Raw genomic sequence first — 17,542 nt, forward strand, 5'->3', positions numbered from 1 at the left:
TGGAACTTGCTCCCAAAGAAGGCAGTGATGCTACCAACTTGGATAATTTTACAAGAGGACAGCACAAATTCATGGATATAAGCTTATCAATGGCTACTGGCCACAATGGCTATGTTCTAAATCTACTGTTGAATTCCAGTTGCAGGGAATCAAAGGCATGGGAAGCACAGTTGCACCTAGATCTTGCTTTCAGGCTTCCCACAGGCATCTGGTTGAGAACAGAATGAGGGGCCAGATGAGTCTTTGCCTGATTCAGAAGGGCTCTTCTGATGTTCAACATGTGAGCATCCCAGGAAACATCGTCCTCACTCCAACTCAGTTATGTTTCCCAACAGTGATATCACCATAAATGAGGCTGGATGAAACACACACACACCTGCATTGTTTCATAAGATAAATTAGCAACTTATGAATGGGCAAAATAGCAGTCAAACTGAAAAGGTTGTGACTTTTTCCAATCTTGCTTGCCAATCTAACATTACTGATCATAACACTTGCTACATAATTTCTGATTTTGTAGTATCACTCAAGGAAGGGGTTGGAGGAAAATATGGCAACAAAGCAGCAACAGCCCATGGAAAGAATGAATGTGAGCAGCTACAAACAATGCTGTAAAGGCAGTAGAAATGGCTTGGTGGCCATTCTGGTCATGTTCACAGATCCCAACTTGAATAAAATATGGGGGGGGGGGCGGCAAGTAAGCCCCACCCAGCATAATCAATCACAAGATGCGGTGCATGCACACCATTTGAATGATAATGCCCATCAACTTTGGGGGGCCTGGTCCCCTAACATATTTTAGGGGGGGTGGCAAAGGGACCTCAGCCCCTTGGAGTTAGCTCCTATGATCCTGTTGATAGAATGTGTTCAACTCTAGTGAACTTTCAGCAGAGTCCAAATTAGCACTGCATTTTTTTTAGAGAGAGAGGCTGTTAGGATTTAAGCACAAGTTAAGTAAACATGACAACTACCCTGCAAGAGAGGGACGCGGGTGGCGCTGTGGGTAAAACCTCAGCGCCTAGGACTTGCCAATCATATGGTCGGCAGTTCGAATCCCCGTGGCGGGGTGAGCTCCCGTCCTTCGGTCCCAGCTCCAGTTTGAAAGCACCCTTAAGTGCAAGTAGATAAATAGGTACCGCTTTATAGCGGGAAGGTAAACGGCGTTTCCGTGTGCTGCTCTGGTGCCGGTTCACCAGAGCAGCTTCGTCACGCTGGCCACGTGACCCGGAAGTGTCTGCGGATAGCGCTGGCTCCCGGCCTCTAGAGTAAGATGAGCGCACAACCCTAGAGTCTGTCAAGACTGGCCCGTACGGGCAGGGGTAGCTTTACCTTACCCTGCAAGAGACAAAAAGGAAGGGAAGGGACACAGGCTTGTGAGTTTGCTCCTGTTTCAGCTGGATTTCTTTTGTGTGGGGAATGTTTGTTTGCTTAAGATATAAAGTTATTAATGGCTCTATTAGATTTATGAATGTTATGAGTCACTATGGTGACTGGTTGAAAAACAAACAAACAAACAAACAAACAAATAAATAGCATATATCATTTTGTAAGGAAAGTAACAGAAAGGTAGTGGGAAATAGTTCTGTGGTCCTAGGCTGTAATCCACAATGACGTAATCCTGGGTTTTGGCCCCTGCTGCATCTCTGTTCACTTCTTTACTGGGAGAAATCTTAATTAAACAGGTTGCACTTTCCTACTTGTTCTTCATGACAGAGAAACAATTTGCTTCATTGGGCTTATGAGCTTTTACAAATGATCTTGGAAAGACTCACTTTGCCAGACATTTCAGTGCTGGCAATCAATTTGCAGCAGTATTTTTTTCAGAATATGATAATCAATATGAAGTGTGTCAATAAGTCCTTTGTATAGACATACTGAGCTACTGTCACACAGGGAAAACATTCACCCCAATTAGCAATTTCATATTTCATTTACTCTGCATTTTCAAAATAACTTAGCACCTTTTACATAAATGACTGAATCAGAGATCTCGCCACTGCCAACACTAGTCAACAATTATTCTGCTTTCTTTAAGAATGCAGAGGTGACATTTTTAACACTTTGATTAGAACTCTGTCCCCCCCCCTTCTATTTCACCTCAAGCATAGGTTGAGCTTATTATTGGGTTTTATGATGCTCAGCATCTAAGGCCATGTCCAAGGATATGATGCTCAGTATCTAAGGCCATGTCCACAATGGGAACATTGCTGTGGTAGTATTTCCTTTAAATCGCTATATCCACACATAAGTGAATATTACATTATGCAACATATGAATGTATGGAGTAAGAGGTGCAGAGAAATGGGTGGTGGTTTTTAGGTCAGGTGGGTTGTTCCAGAGCACACTTCTCACACCCTCCCTCCCCCATAAATGAATGCACAGAATATTTTGGGAGTTGTTTTACCGTAGCATTTGCCAATGGACTATCTCCTTTAAAAAAATATGTGTTCTGACTATATTTCTGTGACTGTCCAAGTTTCTCTTTGAAGCAATTTAATCTTTCCAGGCACCTTGCTTTCTCTTTGCCATGGATTGCTAAGCTATTTCTCACTTTTAACATGAATGGGTTGTTCACCACCTGTTTGCCCCTAAGTCTACCTTATGCTCCACTGTTCACCTCCAGCTAAAAGCATTCTAGAAACCCTCCTTTAAACCAACAGTGAAGCCTGTGCATTCCTCTCCTGTGACACCACCACTATAATGTCTCACTACTTTCCTTTCCCGACCTTGGCAGCACCCTCTTGCCTATTCTTTGCCAACCACTATATTTTGGGGGTTTAGGTTGTCCTCCAGGTCACTCTTATATATGACAATCAATTACCTAGGGATAAGCCTTAATGAAATAATTTGGACTTGCTTCTGAATACACATGCATAGGATTTGGCTATCATACTTGAAGTACTTCTTTGAAGAAAGAGAATGAAAGAGGCAACGTGATAATAGACATCTAGAATGTTTGGTATTTCTTTAAAGAGGAAAGAGATTAAAATGAGTTCTGCAGTATTTGTAAACCTTTCCTTTATAGGCTCTGTAATTTTTTATGATTCACTCTAAAGGTGCAACTATAATGTGATAATTGACTTTGGTTTTGGTGGCATCCTGTTTAAAAGGGTAGTATGGATCAATGGTTTTCAATATGGTAGCACTGGATCCCTGATTTTTACAGTACAGTCTGTGAGAGCACAGATGTAATCTGCAAGCTGATGGTGTGGGGTTTTTTTGGGGGGGGTCTCTTTTGTAAAAAAAAATAATGCTAATTCAAGAGGACTGAAAAGTATCATTGAATGGTTGATCATCTGGTCTGATCAGCGGAGGTCAGGAAATGGAAAACAATTCCTCCCCCCCCCCAAGACCCCTCCTGCCCTGCCTCCTTGCCAAAAGAGAAGGTGATCATGGGGCAGAAAGATGCCAGACCAGTACAGCAGGCTAAGGCTACTCCCTCAATCAAAGTTTGCATAGCACATTGTTTGACAGTTCCATCAAAAGTAGCAACATGACAGTTCAATAAAAAATAATAATCACAAAATATATTTTGAAAAAACTGCCCGAATAAAGAGCAGAAATTACCAGAGAACAATGGGCTGATGATGGCATAATGTTGTGCACAATATTGCAGTAACAGTAAAGAAAATATGGCATGAATGGACCCTAAATCCTCTCTGACTAGAAACTGTGAAATACAGTGTTAGAAATCCAAAAAGGAAAAACATATAACAGACCTAACTGGGAAGGTTTCAAAAGCGAAAAGATAGCTACTTCATAAATTACAATGACATATTCATATGCCATATTTGAATAATTTCTTAAGGAATAATAAGTAATACCGGGTTTTGCTGGCCATTAAATTTATTCTTAAAGAAACTGAAAACTTAATTATTTCAGTGGTGTAAGTGCAATTTCATTTACACAATGAAGTAACCTAGGATTTTTCTGCAGGGGATGTTTCATCTGCATGCACTTGGCTTCAATCTGTGATGATCATACATGCATTTGCAGTACAGAAGAATAGAAATTTTAGGTTACAGTTTAGTGTAACTCAATGCCTGGATATTCTTTCATCAACAAAAATATATTTATTTTTATTTCTTTAAAAATAAAAGTTTTTAAAAAGTTTTTTGTTTCAAGTTCCTACTCATGTCTTTTTTTAAAAAAAAAGTTCCTATTTATGTCTTGTTACATTTTTGCAGGACCAGCTAGTTCGGTTCTCCATTTGTCTAAACAGGCTCTGTCCATTTGGCACTTCAGAACTGAATCAATTTGTACATTAGAAAAGGCTAGTATGTTTTGCATTTTGCGTAATATTCTTCACTATTTATTTTTGTTTTGAGATACTAAGTAGAAAAGCACTGATTTGTTACTATATCCCAAGGGTATGGTATGTAGAAAATCAAACAGAAGTTTCATGCTTGAAGTATGGCTTGTTTCCATATTAAAATAGGCATGTGGCACAGCAGATATAAATAGATTTCCGTTTACTATTAGTGGATTATAATTTAGGACTTCAAGATGGAACTGTGTGAACCAAGCCTTACAATACAAGAATAAAATAAATATATTTGCACTTGATGACAGAAGACTGTTCAACAACAGCAGTCAGAGGCATAGTTATATCAGACAGAATTATCAAGTAAGATATTTGATGCTGGTCTTTTATTATAAAACAACTCTTTCACATGGTTTTAAAAATATATACTGTACGTATAATTGCACTGTGTTTGAGACGATGAAGATTCTGACACAATTATGTTGTTGAGGTGTGTAATGTTGTTTATGAGCATTCCAACCAGGGAACAAAGCTGCCATAATGTCTGTAGTTCTCTGAAGAAATGGAAAGCTGCCCACTTGTTCCTAATGACCGGAATAGCTTTGTGCATCACTCTTGCATCAATCTATGCCTAAGGCCAGCTTCTAAAGACCTATTAAAAACTTTTCTATTCTGCCAGGCCTATGCAGGCAGTTAAGAACATATGCTTCCACAATGGTCAATTGATGTCTGTTTTTAAGTTTTTATTGTTGTTGTTTTATTATGTGGTGTAATGTTTTCTTGCTGTAAACTGCATATATGAGAGACACGGCAGTATACTAATATTTTTATAACTAAAATAATTTAAGGCACCACAATCACCAACACATTAGCACTCATTAAGATTAAATATCTTCATCCAAATTATGCACCAAAAACCACTTTGCACCTCCACACTTTTGTACTCATTGCATAGCAAATGACAAAGGCTAAAGTCACCCTGATCTGGACTAGGGGCCCTGAACTGGCAATACATCTTTTTAAAAAATGCACTTAATGTCATAGATATGAAGCAAAAGTATCATCTATTTTGGTCCCTAACCAATACAATAAAGCTTCTGCACACTATTAAACTTGCAGAACTGCCCCATAATATTGCAGCTAATGTAAAAGCCCTTGCTGGAAAGGAAGATAACTCTATCACTGCATTTGCATGACACACTACCATGGTTTAATAGAGGGTTTGGGAACCTCTCCCCAATAACTAGCAGGCTAAACCTGTCAATCATTTGACATCATAATGATGTCAGGTGATGCTTTGCCTTGAATCCCCAGTTGGAGGGACTTCAAAGTGCTATCAAACACTACAAAGACATGTCTGTGAAAGTTTTGGGCTTGAACATTCCCCACTTAATTTGAGTGTGAGTGCAATCTGTGTGTACCTTGGAGCCTGTGAAATGATAACTTTTTCTATATTTGTCAATTACCCGTATTTTTCGCCCTATAGGATGCACTTTTCCCCCTCCAAAAATGAAGAGGAAATGTGTGTGCGTCCTATGGGGCGAATGCAGGCTTTCGCTGAAACCTGGAGGGCGAGAGGGGTCGGTGCGCACCGACCCCTCTCGCTCTCCAGGCTTCGCGCTGCTTGTGGAGAGTTGCCTGCATGCTGAAGCCTGCGCACGCTGAGCTCAGCGCGTCCAGGCTTCGTGCACCTCTCCACAAGCAGCGGGAGCCAGCGCTGGGCTCCCATGGCTTGCAGAGAGCTGCCTGTTTGGGGGCTGGGGTCGGGGGAAGCTCAGGCTTCCCCCTCCCCAGCCCCGTGCCTGGGGGGGGAAAATAATTTTTTTCCCTTTATTCCCCCCCAAAAAAAAACTAGGTGCGCCTTATGGGACGGCGAAAAATATGGTATATTCTGTTTTAATTCCTAGCTATGCTTTGTATATGTATTTTCTGCCTGGCTAGATTGTGTGATTTTATTTAGCAAATAGGTTTTACTTAGCAAATAGAATTGTTCAAGTTAAGAAAATTATAGAACAAATAATTAATATAGGTTAATAAATACACATGAGGATGTTGTTGCTTTTTCCTCTGGGTATTTCAGTTAACAGATTTGGCTTTTATACACTGCATTTATCCACTCTCTCTAATATGAATTTGGCTGGTGTGTGCTGGCAGGACTGCAGCCAAAAGCAGAAAAATCCAGAAAGCCCTCCCTCGCCAAATACAACCTAAGGAGGAATTCCCTCCTAAACTGAGATCTGAGCATGCTATGTGGCCACAGTATACAGAACACGTGATCGGGGAAAGTATGAAGTGGCTGGCTGGAACCCTGAGCTAGAGCGCTCCATAGTACAGCACACTATTGCAAGTCCAATTTGTGTGGTTCTAATGACAAACTTTTGCCTTAATTTTTTTTTTTTTAAATATCACCCCACCTTTCTCCCAATGCAGGACCTAAGGCAGCTCACAGCATAAATGAAAACAGATACAACAACAAAAACACACACAATGAATTTATTATAAATAACCCTCTTAAAAACAGCACCGAAAACACTTAAAACCATTTAAAGGCACCAAAAAATGGAGATTGAGTAGAGGAAGACTTAAGTGAATGTAGAATAGATGCAGGAATGACCACAGAGCAAGGGGACTATAAAAGAGCAAGTCTAGTTAGAAGTTTAAGAGAAACTGAAAGACGATGTTCTAGACAAAAGCAATGAAGAGTGATATTAGCATTAATATATTATACTAAGAAAGAAAGAAGCTAGATTCAAATTCTACAATATATTAGTCTGAGCCTCAGTACAAACAACTAAATACATCTGTGCTGTAATATTGGTTTGGATTTGACAATTGTTATAGTATGAGTTCATCACTGAAATCAAAGAAACTTAAGCTATATTGCATAGAGTTCAACTATTCTAAATATGATTAAATATGGATCCAATAAATTCACTTGTAAATACCTGCAGTATCTGTCTCACTGATTATGCAGGATAGTATGAGATATAAAAGCAAACTATAACTTAACCGTTTAAGCAAACCTTGACATCTATATATTTTATATAAATAACATGACTGCACTCTAGCCTTAATTCTGTACCAGACTTTTTCCATATATTGAGTAACCTTCTCAAACAATGTAACACAACAGAAGAAAGTCCTGGCTGAGAGTCTGATCCTCCAAATGCAATATCCATTAAAATAAAGAAACAAACAATAGAGGCAAACTGCTAACTGAGCAGAAGCTATAACATCATATTTCTATGATTCTAGATTACTTTTGTTCTTACCAAAATTTAATAATGTTCACATATGTGTATACATATAGAATTATGTTTTGCTAATTCTTAATTATTTTAATTCCCCACCCTCCACAACAGAGGATTGTTATTTCCACTGTCTGGTGTTCGAAACACAGTAGTGACATAATGAAGGGGAGGGGTGTGAATGGGAAAGATATGCATGTCATAAGGAACAGAGATCAACAGTTACATAAACGGATTAATGTCCCTTTCAGGGACTATAGAACTCATGCTCCAGTCCATCTATTTCATCTCACCTCCGTGCAATGAACAACCACACACTTTCTCTTTCCCATACTTAGCTAATTTGTAATTTAGTTACCAATTCAGCACTTAACATTATGGAATGCTTGTAGAAACGTTAACAGGAGGTATGGTACATAAACACGCAGACTTATAAACGCACATCAAATATGCCAGCCACCCTATCCTCGGATTTTGGTCCCAGCTAACTGTCATTATTGTACACTTCAGAAAATGATTGTATATAGAGTCCAAGCGTAAATATTTAGTGTTGGTAGTTACTATTTTTAGAACTTCTAATCCATGCTTCTCCTGCGCCATCTGCCATATGTTGCCAAAATAATGATGCTGGGAGAGGTACTGTCTAAATAGTATAAATGTTATTTAACAATAAAAAATATTATCTGCTTTTTGAAGAACTTGAAACTTCCATTGATTTCCCTTATCACTCTTCATTTTTGTTCAGCAGCTATACAATCAAGGTGAAGGAATGCTGAATTACAGTAGTGCCCCGCAAGACGAATGCCTCGCAAGATGAAAAACTCGCTAGACGAAAGGGTTTTTCGGTTTTGCGTTGCTTCGCTAGACGAATTTCCCTATGGGCTTGCTTCGCAAGACGAAAACGTCTTGCGCTTTTTAAAAAAGCCGCTTGAAGAGGCGCAGTTGCGACGGACCGTGCTTCGCAAGACGAAAAACATCGCAAGACGAAAAGACTCGCGGAACGAATTATTTTCGTCTTGCGAGGCACCACTGTAATTATATATCCTTGCTTACAAGCCATGTCCCTTGGCTGACAGGGAATAAGGGGATGTTGATTAGCTGACTGTTCAGTGGCCTTCAGGTTCCAGCAATCAATATGGTTCCTGTTCTGCTTTCGGGAACCAGGAAGCCACTGTAAGCCTGACCTACTTAAGATCCTCTCAGGTCCTTGAAAAAGGTCTGGAAGTGTGACATTTCCAGGTAAGAGCAACAACACTATCCTAGCCTGAAGTGAATGCAGGTAAGGATTCAGGCCAATGAATGCCCCATTGGAAGATAAACAACTTTTCCCCTCATATGCTGCAACCTCTGCTATAGATATGTACTTTGCAAGACTGTAGCACAGTGGGAGAAAGATCTGCACATGTACAGATCCTTGCTGTAGAATGTGGTTATTGTTAGCAGATTCCATCACTATCCGCGCTCTCTCACATGTGCAGAACCGTCTCATCTTGTACTACACATGTCATTCTTTTAATGAAATAAATACCTAGATATAGCAGCAATATGCAGTAACTGATGCGGCACTATTCTCTCAGTGAGAATATTCTTTCTAAGCAGTGGATGTTATACAGTACTGAGGAAGAACAATCAAGGGGCCAAGAGGCAACTGCTGATTTTATGTCTAAATAAATTCATTTAAGCAGTGACCAGAGGCACTTCAAAGGTAAGAAAATATGTACTAGACACTAACAAGGAAAGGATAGACATAGCCACTGCCCTACTACACTACATACTGTGAAGATACAACAGATACCAGGCCAGGGTTTCTGGATTACTAACAGAGTAAACGCCATACAAAAGGGGATATATGCATTAGCTCTGAAACAACTGCAAATAAAAATATGAATTGCTTATTATGTGATATGGCATAGTCTTTGTGAAATACCACAAAGTGTTTTATTTTATTTTTGACAGCAAGCTGTGTGTGGACACGATTATATAATAATGTGAGACTGAGTTTAAAATAGGTCATCATTACTTACTCTAGAATTGGGTCCCAAAATAGCTAACGAAAACAACATGCTACACAGATATCTTTATTTACTACAATTCTTAATTAGCAATATGCAATTAGAAGAACATTTTTGGTAACCTACTTGTACTTACCCAGGACACATTTTTACCCTTGGGTGTCTTTAGCATGGCAACATGCAGTGCTGAGATGGCCAACAACAGTCCCACCAGCATGTGAACTCTGATGGAGGGGTAATCCAAGTCTCTCTGTTACCCAAATGTATAAAGTCCCTTAGCCAAGACGATACAGGCGCAGCGAGTATCATGCAAGGAAACAATTAAAAAAGCCATTTTTCTCCTTAGTGTTTCATCCAGCCAGAAATAAAGAAAAAATGAGAAATGCTCACAGAAAGAAAAAAATCTGTACTTTCGGTATATACAAAAAGTTGACGGAATGGTCAAAAAATCTAAATCAAAAGCACGCAATATTGAAGTGCAGTTGTCCTCCTTTAGCTCTAAAAATGCTTCACCCGATTAATAAAAGCTTTGAGGCTAGAGCTTACCCGAGAATTAAGAAATAAATACTGAGACTGAGATCAAGTAGCCTTCAGAAGACCTTGAAGAGTTTGGTTTCCGGTAGCATTGATTAAGATTTGCTATGCTTGAATATTTCTGAACTCCAGGAATCTACTGACATATAAAAAGAATTAAGATCTCAGTTTCCATAAATAATGTATAGAAGCAGGTACACTGTATATACCTGTTGCTACCTTCTGCGCATTCTCCCTACCCAGCGGCTGCTGCTGCTGCTGATTCACAGCCTCATAGTGCACCTGTTGTTGATGTATCTCCACTGTGAAAAGACTGGTAACCTAACAACCAATCAGCATTTGTTTAAAGAGAAGCCCTAGAAGGGAGAAGGGAGAACAAAAACTGAAAGATCAGACTCCCTGCTTCTTTCCTTTTGTATCTCTGTCCTTCTGTCCCTTTACTTTTACCTCTTGTCAATCTAGATTACCAAAGCGGATCCAGGCTAAATTTTGCAACTATCAGTAGTGATTAGCGTGAGCTGATTGAAATCGGATTATACAAGAAGACCTCTGCCTTCTCACTCAGCAAACAGGCCTGTACCATTTGAAAACCATTTATGCTTCATCTCACAACATTACTGCATTTGGAACAATCCATTTTCAGAGTCATGGGCAAGCTAGATTTGTGGTTTCTTTTAAAGAGAAAGACAAAAATACATCTGAATTGTCTTCTAGTTGGAACACTTCAGCAAAGCTTCTGAAGATTTACAAGGAAGCACTGAAAATCAAAACACACTGCAGAATTTAAATGTTTCGCATTTTGTCACTAATTTTCTAAGGGCTTTGAGTGCATGATTTAAAGCATTATCTCCCTGAGAGATTGAAGTGATTATTTACTAGTTTGTAAATGATTAGGACTATATGCTTTAATATGTATTCTTTGAAAAATTTTACTCATTAGTTAAAGGTTCTGAAGGTTATATTACTAAGCCAAATAAAATACACATTAATAACAATTTCAGTAACTTTGGATAAAACAGTTCTAATGTTGCAAAATTGTGAAAGTAATTCTAGTTTCTCATTTACTTCAATGGGAAGCAAGTAAACATGACTATAGAATGTAATGAAACAATGTGTGTGGTATAATATACTGTATATGTCATTTACCACAGCTGCATTTTTAATTGTGCACTTTTAATTGTATAATTTGTAAGCAGACCTACAGGGGGTTATTTTTAAGACATTGCCCTAAATTGTCACCTGTAAAATTTCCCCAAATTTCAGCTTGGGTATGATTTTCCTTCTGGAAACAAAAAAACCATGTGTGACAAAGTATCCCAGGAATTCATTGGATTTTGCCATTAGGGTATGTTTATTACCCCAGCCAATGGTTTTATGAGTCAATAGTACCCCACAATTATTCAAACCCTTTTGCAAATCTGAATTTTTGCTGAGTGTCACAAAAACTTCACTGTGGCCCATCAAAACCATGGTTTGTTTGCGTGTTGTTTTTTGCTTTTTGCATTGTAGCTATTTCCACACTGAGCAGTACTTGTTATTTCTGCTTTGGGGATCATTTTGACCCCAGTTGGAACCATATATGTTTCCATATGATACACCCCCATTTCAGAAGGTAGTAAGACTTAATGACAATTCTCGATCTCTGTTTACAGGAAGGTAACTACAAAATTGTTGTTGATGTTTGCTCTCAGGCATCTTTATAACCTCAACAATTTAAAACCTAGGCCAGAGAGCAGCTAAGAAACCAATGCCACACCTTAATGGTTCTGGACAAAACATTACATTAGATAGCTAATTTTCTGATTAACTGGTTAAAAAAAAAAGTTACGTAAAAAGTGACTGGCTTGCAAAAAAAAAGAGTTACTAACCACTACATGCATGTGTCAGGATCATAAAAACCTGCAGATTTCACTCTGTGCCGAGAAAATGCAATATATAAAATAAGATCATTGTTAGAAAACAAAGACGACACAGGTGTGCAAAAGAGTCCTAGTAATCTGAATAACAAGCCAAGGTGATTGCTTGGGAGGGGTCTGAGGTACCTATGAGGCAAGGTGGGCTTTTACAATATGAGCACGTCAAAGCTGAGACCCTTGAAGCACTTCACGTGATTCAGCAATTCAGACATACTAAAAAGTTGAGGGCAAGTATCTGTGAAAAATTATGTGTCGACATTTTACTGTCAATATCCTAATGTGGTGGGTGGAAGGTGAAGAAAAAGCTTTGCAAAATCCAAACTTTAGTATCTAGGTTAAGTGAAACCACTGACTTGGGTTCCACAAGTTATTGTTATTGAAGAAAATATATATTTATATATGTAATAAAATATACACAAAGGAACTCCGGGAGTAGGGAGGAAGACTGACAGCTCCAGATTGTAATCAAAGGGAATGATTTTACCAGCACTGTCCAGTCCCAGGGCTTTGGGGGAGGAAGAAGAGGCAGCTTTGCAAGAGCAAATCTAAGTTTAAGGAAGATGCCAGGATGGAGAGGGAATAGGGTCAGCAGGAGACCTGTGCTGTGACTGACAGCTCAAACATGCGCTCAGCCGAAGAGTTCCTGGGCCAATTTGTCTGTGATTTGGCAAGTCTGCAGTTGTCAGAGCAACTGACCACAAGACACTAAGCAGGGTTAAGTGAATATTTTTCTTAGCTACTCCATAAGCAAGCCCTTACAAGAAAACCACTGCAGTTATCCTTCTGAAAACATTTTGTACAGCTGATGCCCTCAAATGGGGGAACCTTGCTTGCAAATTTCATTGAATGTCATCCTAAATAAGGTAGGAAATTTTATTCCTATTATTTTTATTAACAATTTAGTGGTATTAGCACAAAGGTTTCTAGACCCGTTTTACCTATAATTTGGAAGGCTTTATTCACTCTGTAGGGGTATATATGCCTGCAGATTTCATCCACTTCTGTCAAAAGTGAGGAAAGTTATAGCCCCTTTTTATGTCCCAAGACTGAAGGGGAGGATGACAAAGCAGACTTGGATGGACAAACTGAATTGGGCATCCCACAAAGCACCCTGGACTGAGGCAATCTATTTTACAAAACTGGTTCCAAACTGAGTCATGTGCTCATATTGTTAAAGAAAATACTGTTATTAAAAACGAGTGCAGGCAGCCTTTCTATTTAAGATTTTCGCTGTCCCACGCTGCGTACCTTATGCAGACCTGTGTTTAGAGGGAGGCCAACATAAGCTAGAGGCAGTTGCCTGGACGAGTTTTCTTTTATGCTGGCTAAACAATTGTTTTTCAGCAGACAAAGATACTTTACTTAGTGAAGTTCTGTCAGACTCCTTCCCTTCCCCAGGGCTACAACTGTTTTGCACAAAGATATGCCAACTCGGTCTTTCAGAGGATCTCCTGGGTGCTGTGGCTTTCCCAATCGCCAAGGCCATGTTAAAAACTAGGCTGTGGGACATAGATTGCCAGGAACTAATCTCAGCTGTGGAAAAAACATGTTCCCCTCTTTATTTTTGACTCTCTTGGGCACAGCAATTTAACCTTGATTATTTACTATTTTTGTTTAACCCACAAGAAAGAAGAGCTTTTTCGCTGGCTAGGTTCAATTCTAACCCTTCTAAACTTCTTTGGGGTAGGTTTGCGGGTATGGCAAAAGGAGATAGAATCTGCCCATGCAATGCCCCCCTGGTGGAAACTCTAGCTCACATGGTCGTTAAATGTAAAATGTATGATGATCTCCGCCAACAATTTCTAGACCATCTATGTATTCCAACATGGAAACCAGAGACAGAGGTTATACGCTTCTTATTACAGGGGAGAGACCAGGAGCTCACCAAGACAGTAGCTAAGTTCCTCTATTTGATTTTTTTGTTGCCAAAGTACGCTACAGGATCCTGCCCTTGCTGGAGACCCACAGAGATGAAATAGATTGCTTGCCTCTTCTTCCCTTTGACAAGTTACTGTACTGTTGAAATGGTGACGAGATCGCACTGGTCTATTTATTCTGAATGTTTGTATGTGATGCCAATAAAGGTTTGATGATGATTAAAAATCCTCCAATGAACAGACCACTGGGATCTGGATGAGAAATGTTCTAGTCAGAATTATAAGACATGCACTGTAAATCCCTTGAGTACTCATCCACAGATGTACTGCCTGCTCTCCTTGGAGTGTTATTTACCCACATTGAAACAAACAAACAAACAAACAAACCAGAAATTCTCTCACACTTCCTTCCTCATAATCCAGAAGTGTCAGCACTTTTTGTTTTCAGAAAAGATTAAGACACTTTTAAGTCCTGTACTAAAAAAATGAAGGACAGTAATTCTTATTTCTTCAATTCATAATGATGCAGCAATCTCATACAACAGGTTATTATTCATTAGAAGATTAAAGATGGCATAGATAAGTGTTTCCCACCAGGGAGCCATATGGCCCCCGGGGGGCGGGTCTTGGATATTCCAAAGGGGGCACAGGTAAAAATCATGTAAATGGCGGGGGGTGGGCACAGCATGAGGCTAGGGTCCACAGAGGGAAGTGAGAAGTGAAGGGGGTAAATCATTTTTTTTAGAAAATCCTGATTGGCTGGCTATCCACTTCGTCAATCACAAGCGGGTAAGGGGGTGGCCCACCAGGGCCTAGCGCTCCTTTTTGCCATGTATGTTTTCATGGAGCAGTCCTGGTTTGTTTCCGGCGGAAGAGGGCAATTGCCCCTGTTTTGACCAGTAGAGCCCGCAATCCAGAACCCCCAGGTCAGGTAAGTTCAGTAATGGGATCGCAATGGGTAGTGCTGTGCGAGCCAGAGCTGCTTGTTGCTGCCGCCAGTGCTGGACCCAGTGGCAGCCTGGGCCTGACTTTGCAAGGTGCAGGGTGCAATACACCCCAGCACCTAGTGGATCAGGGCCTTTGGATATTGCAGTGTCGGCCCAGCTCTGCTAGGCGCAGTGTGAAATCTAACCCAGCGCCTAGCAGAGCAGGGTTTTCTGGTGCTGCTGGTGCAGTAAATAACTGTCTACTCAGAAGAAAGCCACATTGAGTTCAGTGGGCCTTACTCCAGGAAAGGGGGGGGGGTATAGTGTTTTATCTAGGCTGCCAGAGCTCCTCTGGAAGACAATATCTTTTCGCACCAGGTCAATGAGGACCACTTGCTTTTTAAAATTCTCCCATATATACAAAACTTCCTGTGCACCTTTTGCTGGTGCAGATGGAACTTGCATCATGGAAAGATGTTGAATTTAAACCAGAATCTTTTGATGGGGGAAATTCTCTCAGGATTTGAGTTTATGTGATAATGTGATAACCAAGCAAAGAAGGAACAGGCCTACACAACTTCTGAACCACAAAACTGAATACAGATACTAGATCATTACTCATATAAGAAAATCCACCAGGGCAGGCCAGAATACATGATTGCTGGTTGCATTTTATGACTTATCATTCACACATTTGCTCAGTGTGCTATTATGAAAAGTTTGGACTATATTTATATTATCCAGATACATTCATTGTGGGTTCCTTGTCCAATGTGGAATTCTCAATGTGGAATTTTGAACAGCTTTCATACTCTTCTACTGGTAAAAATCAATACCAGTTTTCTTAGTGCTGCTTAAATTATACAGTTTCATCAATATGAAAAAAGTATTAAATTAAGATAATGGTTTTGTTTGAAAAGTGCCCTAGAGTCTCTTTATAATATCCAAATGAACTCAATATTTGTTAGCTTTCGCTTCCAGCAGTTAAATTTTCTGCATGTTTAGCCATAAGTAAAAAGGTAAAGGTAAAGGGACCCCTGACCATTAGGTCCAGTCGTGGCTGACTCCGGGGTTGCGGCGCTCATCTCGCTGTATTGGCCGAGGGAGCCAGCGTACAGCTTCCGGGTCATGTGGCCAGCATGACTAAGCCGCTTCTGGCAAACCAGAACAGCGCACAGAAACACCATTTACCTTCCCGCCAGAGCAGTACCTATTTATCTACTTGCACTTTGACGTGCTTTCGAACTGCTAGGTTGTCAGGAGCAGGGACCGAGCAACGGGAGCTCACCCCATTGTGGGGATTCGAACTGCCGACCTTCTGATCGGCAAGTCCTAGGCTCTGTGGTTTAACCCACAGTGCCACCGGCGACCCTACTCATAAGTAAGCGCCACTAAATCCAATAGGATTCTGAGTAAACATGCTCAGAATTGCAGCCTTACTTTTTAGGGTGGGGATGGGGAGGAATCCTTAGTATTGAGGTGTTATATTTCTCATCCCTATTTGTATTCATATTGTCCAGTGGGCAGTGGGCTTTTAAAGAGTCTATGGATTGTGACAATAAGTTTATATTTGCTTTTTCTTCTAGTTTTTGATTATGCACAAATGTCCTTTAATTGCAACTTTATACATTAACAATCAGAACACAAATCAATTACCAAGCTTTGAACAATGATACTGGACTATTATGGGACATAAAAACATAGGCAGAAGTAACTTGCATACAGGAAAGCTGTGCATTCGACTCTACAATTCAGTTTAGCTGGGTTTACATAAGGAATTCAACTCATTAAATTCACAGAAGTAAAAAAGAACAGTACAAAATACACAGAAAGAATATAATCACCAAAGTAGTATTTTGGCAAGCACAACATCTTAATGTAATAGTACAAGGAGTGCCATATACCCAGATGATCAAGGCACAATGGAGCACTGTTTTAACACTGAGTCAGAAGAAAGAATTGTGTATCATCAATTTCATAGTTGCCAGTACCCTTGAGTTTCCTTGAATATCTCCAGTCCAAAATTGGATTAAGGCTGATACGACTCACCTTCATTCAATATATAACCCAATATCTTTTTCAAGCCTCCAAAAAAGCAGACATTAAACTTGATCTTGGTTTCTAAATAATGTTATAGTAGTTTATAAAATATGATAGAAAGGGGGCAAATTCCTATCAGGATTCCGTCTCACTTTCTGTCCACCAGGTACTCTGTCAAGTGTATATACTTGGTGATGCGTGTCTGGGGCAAGATAAAGATTTATTGCATACCATTTACTCCCCAGAATGGTGATCCTGAGAGACTCTCAACATCTGTACCAATGTCCCCTTGTCTGATGCATCTCAGGACATATAGCACCAGGAAAGAATCCTAACTTTTCTACCACTTTTGCATCAGCCAGCAGTTGTTTGCAGTATTGAGGGGCCTTTTACAGCTGAGTCCAGAGAGAGAGACAGAGAGAGAGAGAGAGAGAGAGAGAGAGAGAGGAGTATTCAGAAACTTGTTACAATCAATTTCTGAAACACTTTGGTGACAAAAACATTTGTATCCGTTCCAATCTGGACTCCGGTGTACAACAACTTGGGAGCTTCTATCATGTACCCTCAACTCAGGTTTCTATGAATACCCTTCAGGTTGTTTAGCCTGGTGGTGGGAACAGAATATTTGAAGAAGCAAGGGAACCGCATACACACTCAACTCTTGCCATCCTGGCTGCTTAAAAAGGTCAGGTCAGGGTTATCTAGCTGGACAATAGAATATTAAT

At 39.9% G+C, this 17,542-nt stretch overlaps 1 protein-coding gene across 6 annotated transcripts in view; it reads right to left on the bottom strand.

The window, feature by feature from the left end:
* Positions 1-17,542, bottom strand: part of CACNB2 (calcium voltage-gated channel auxiliary subunit beta 2) — a 126,458-nt gene that overhangs the window by 75,740 nt on the left and 33,176 nt on the right. Inside the window, exon 1 of one of the 6 annotated variants that reach the window (XM_083467469.1) lies at positions 9,661-9,711. The exons of the other annotated variants lie outside the window; for them this stretch is intronic. Coding sequence (XP_083323595.1) covers positions 9,661-9,696 — 36 coding nt within the window. The 5' untranslated portion in view covers positions 9,697-9,711. Of the gene's footprint in view, positions 1-9,660; positions 9,712-17,542 lie in introns of those variants that run through there. 6 annotated transcript variants of the gene reach the window in all.

The sequence above is a fragment of the Podarcis liolepis genome, assembly GCF_965112155.1.
Source record: "Podarcis liolepis genome assembly, chromosome: 12".
Taxonomy (NCBI): domain Eukaryota; kingdom Metazoa; phylum Chordata; class Lepidosauria; order Squamata; family Lacertidae; genus Podarcis; species Podarcis liolepis.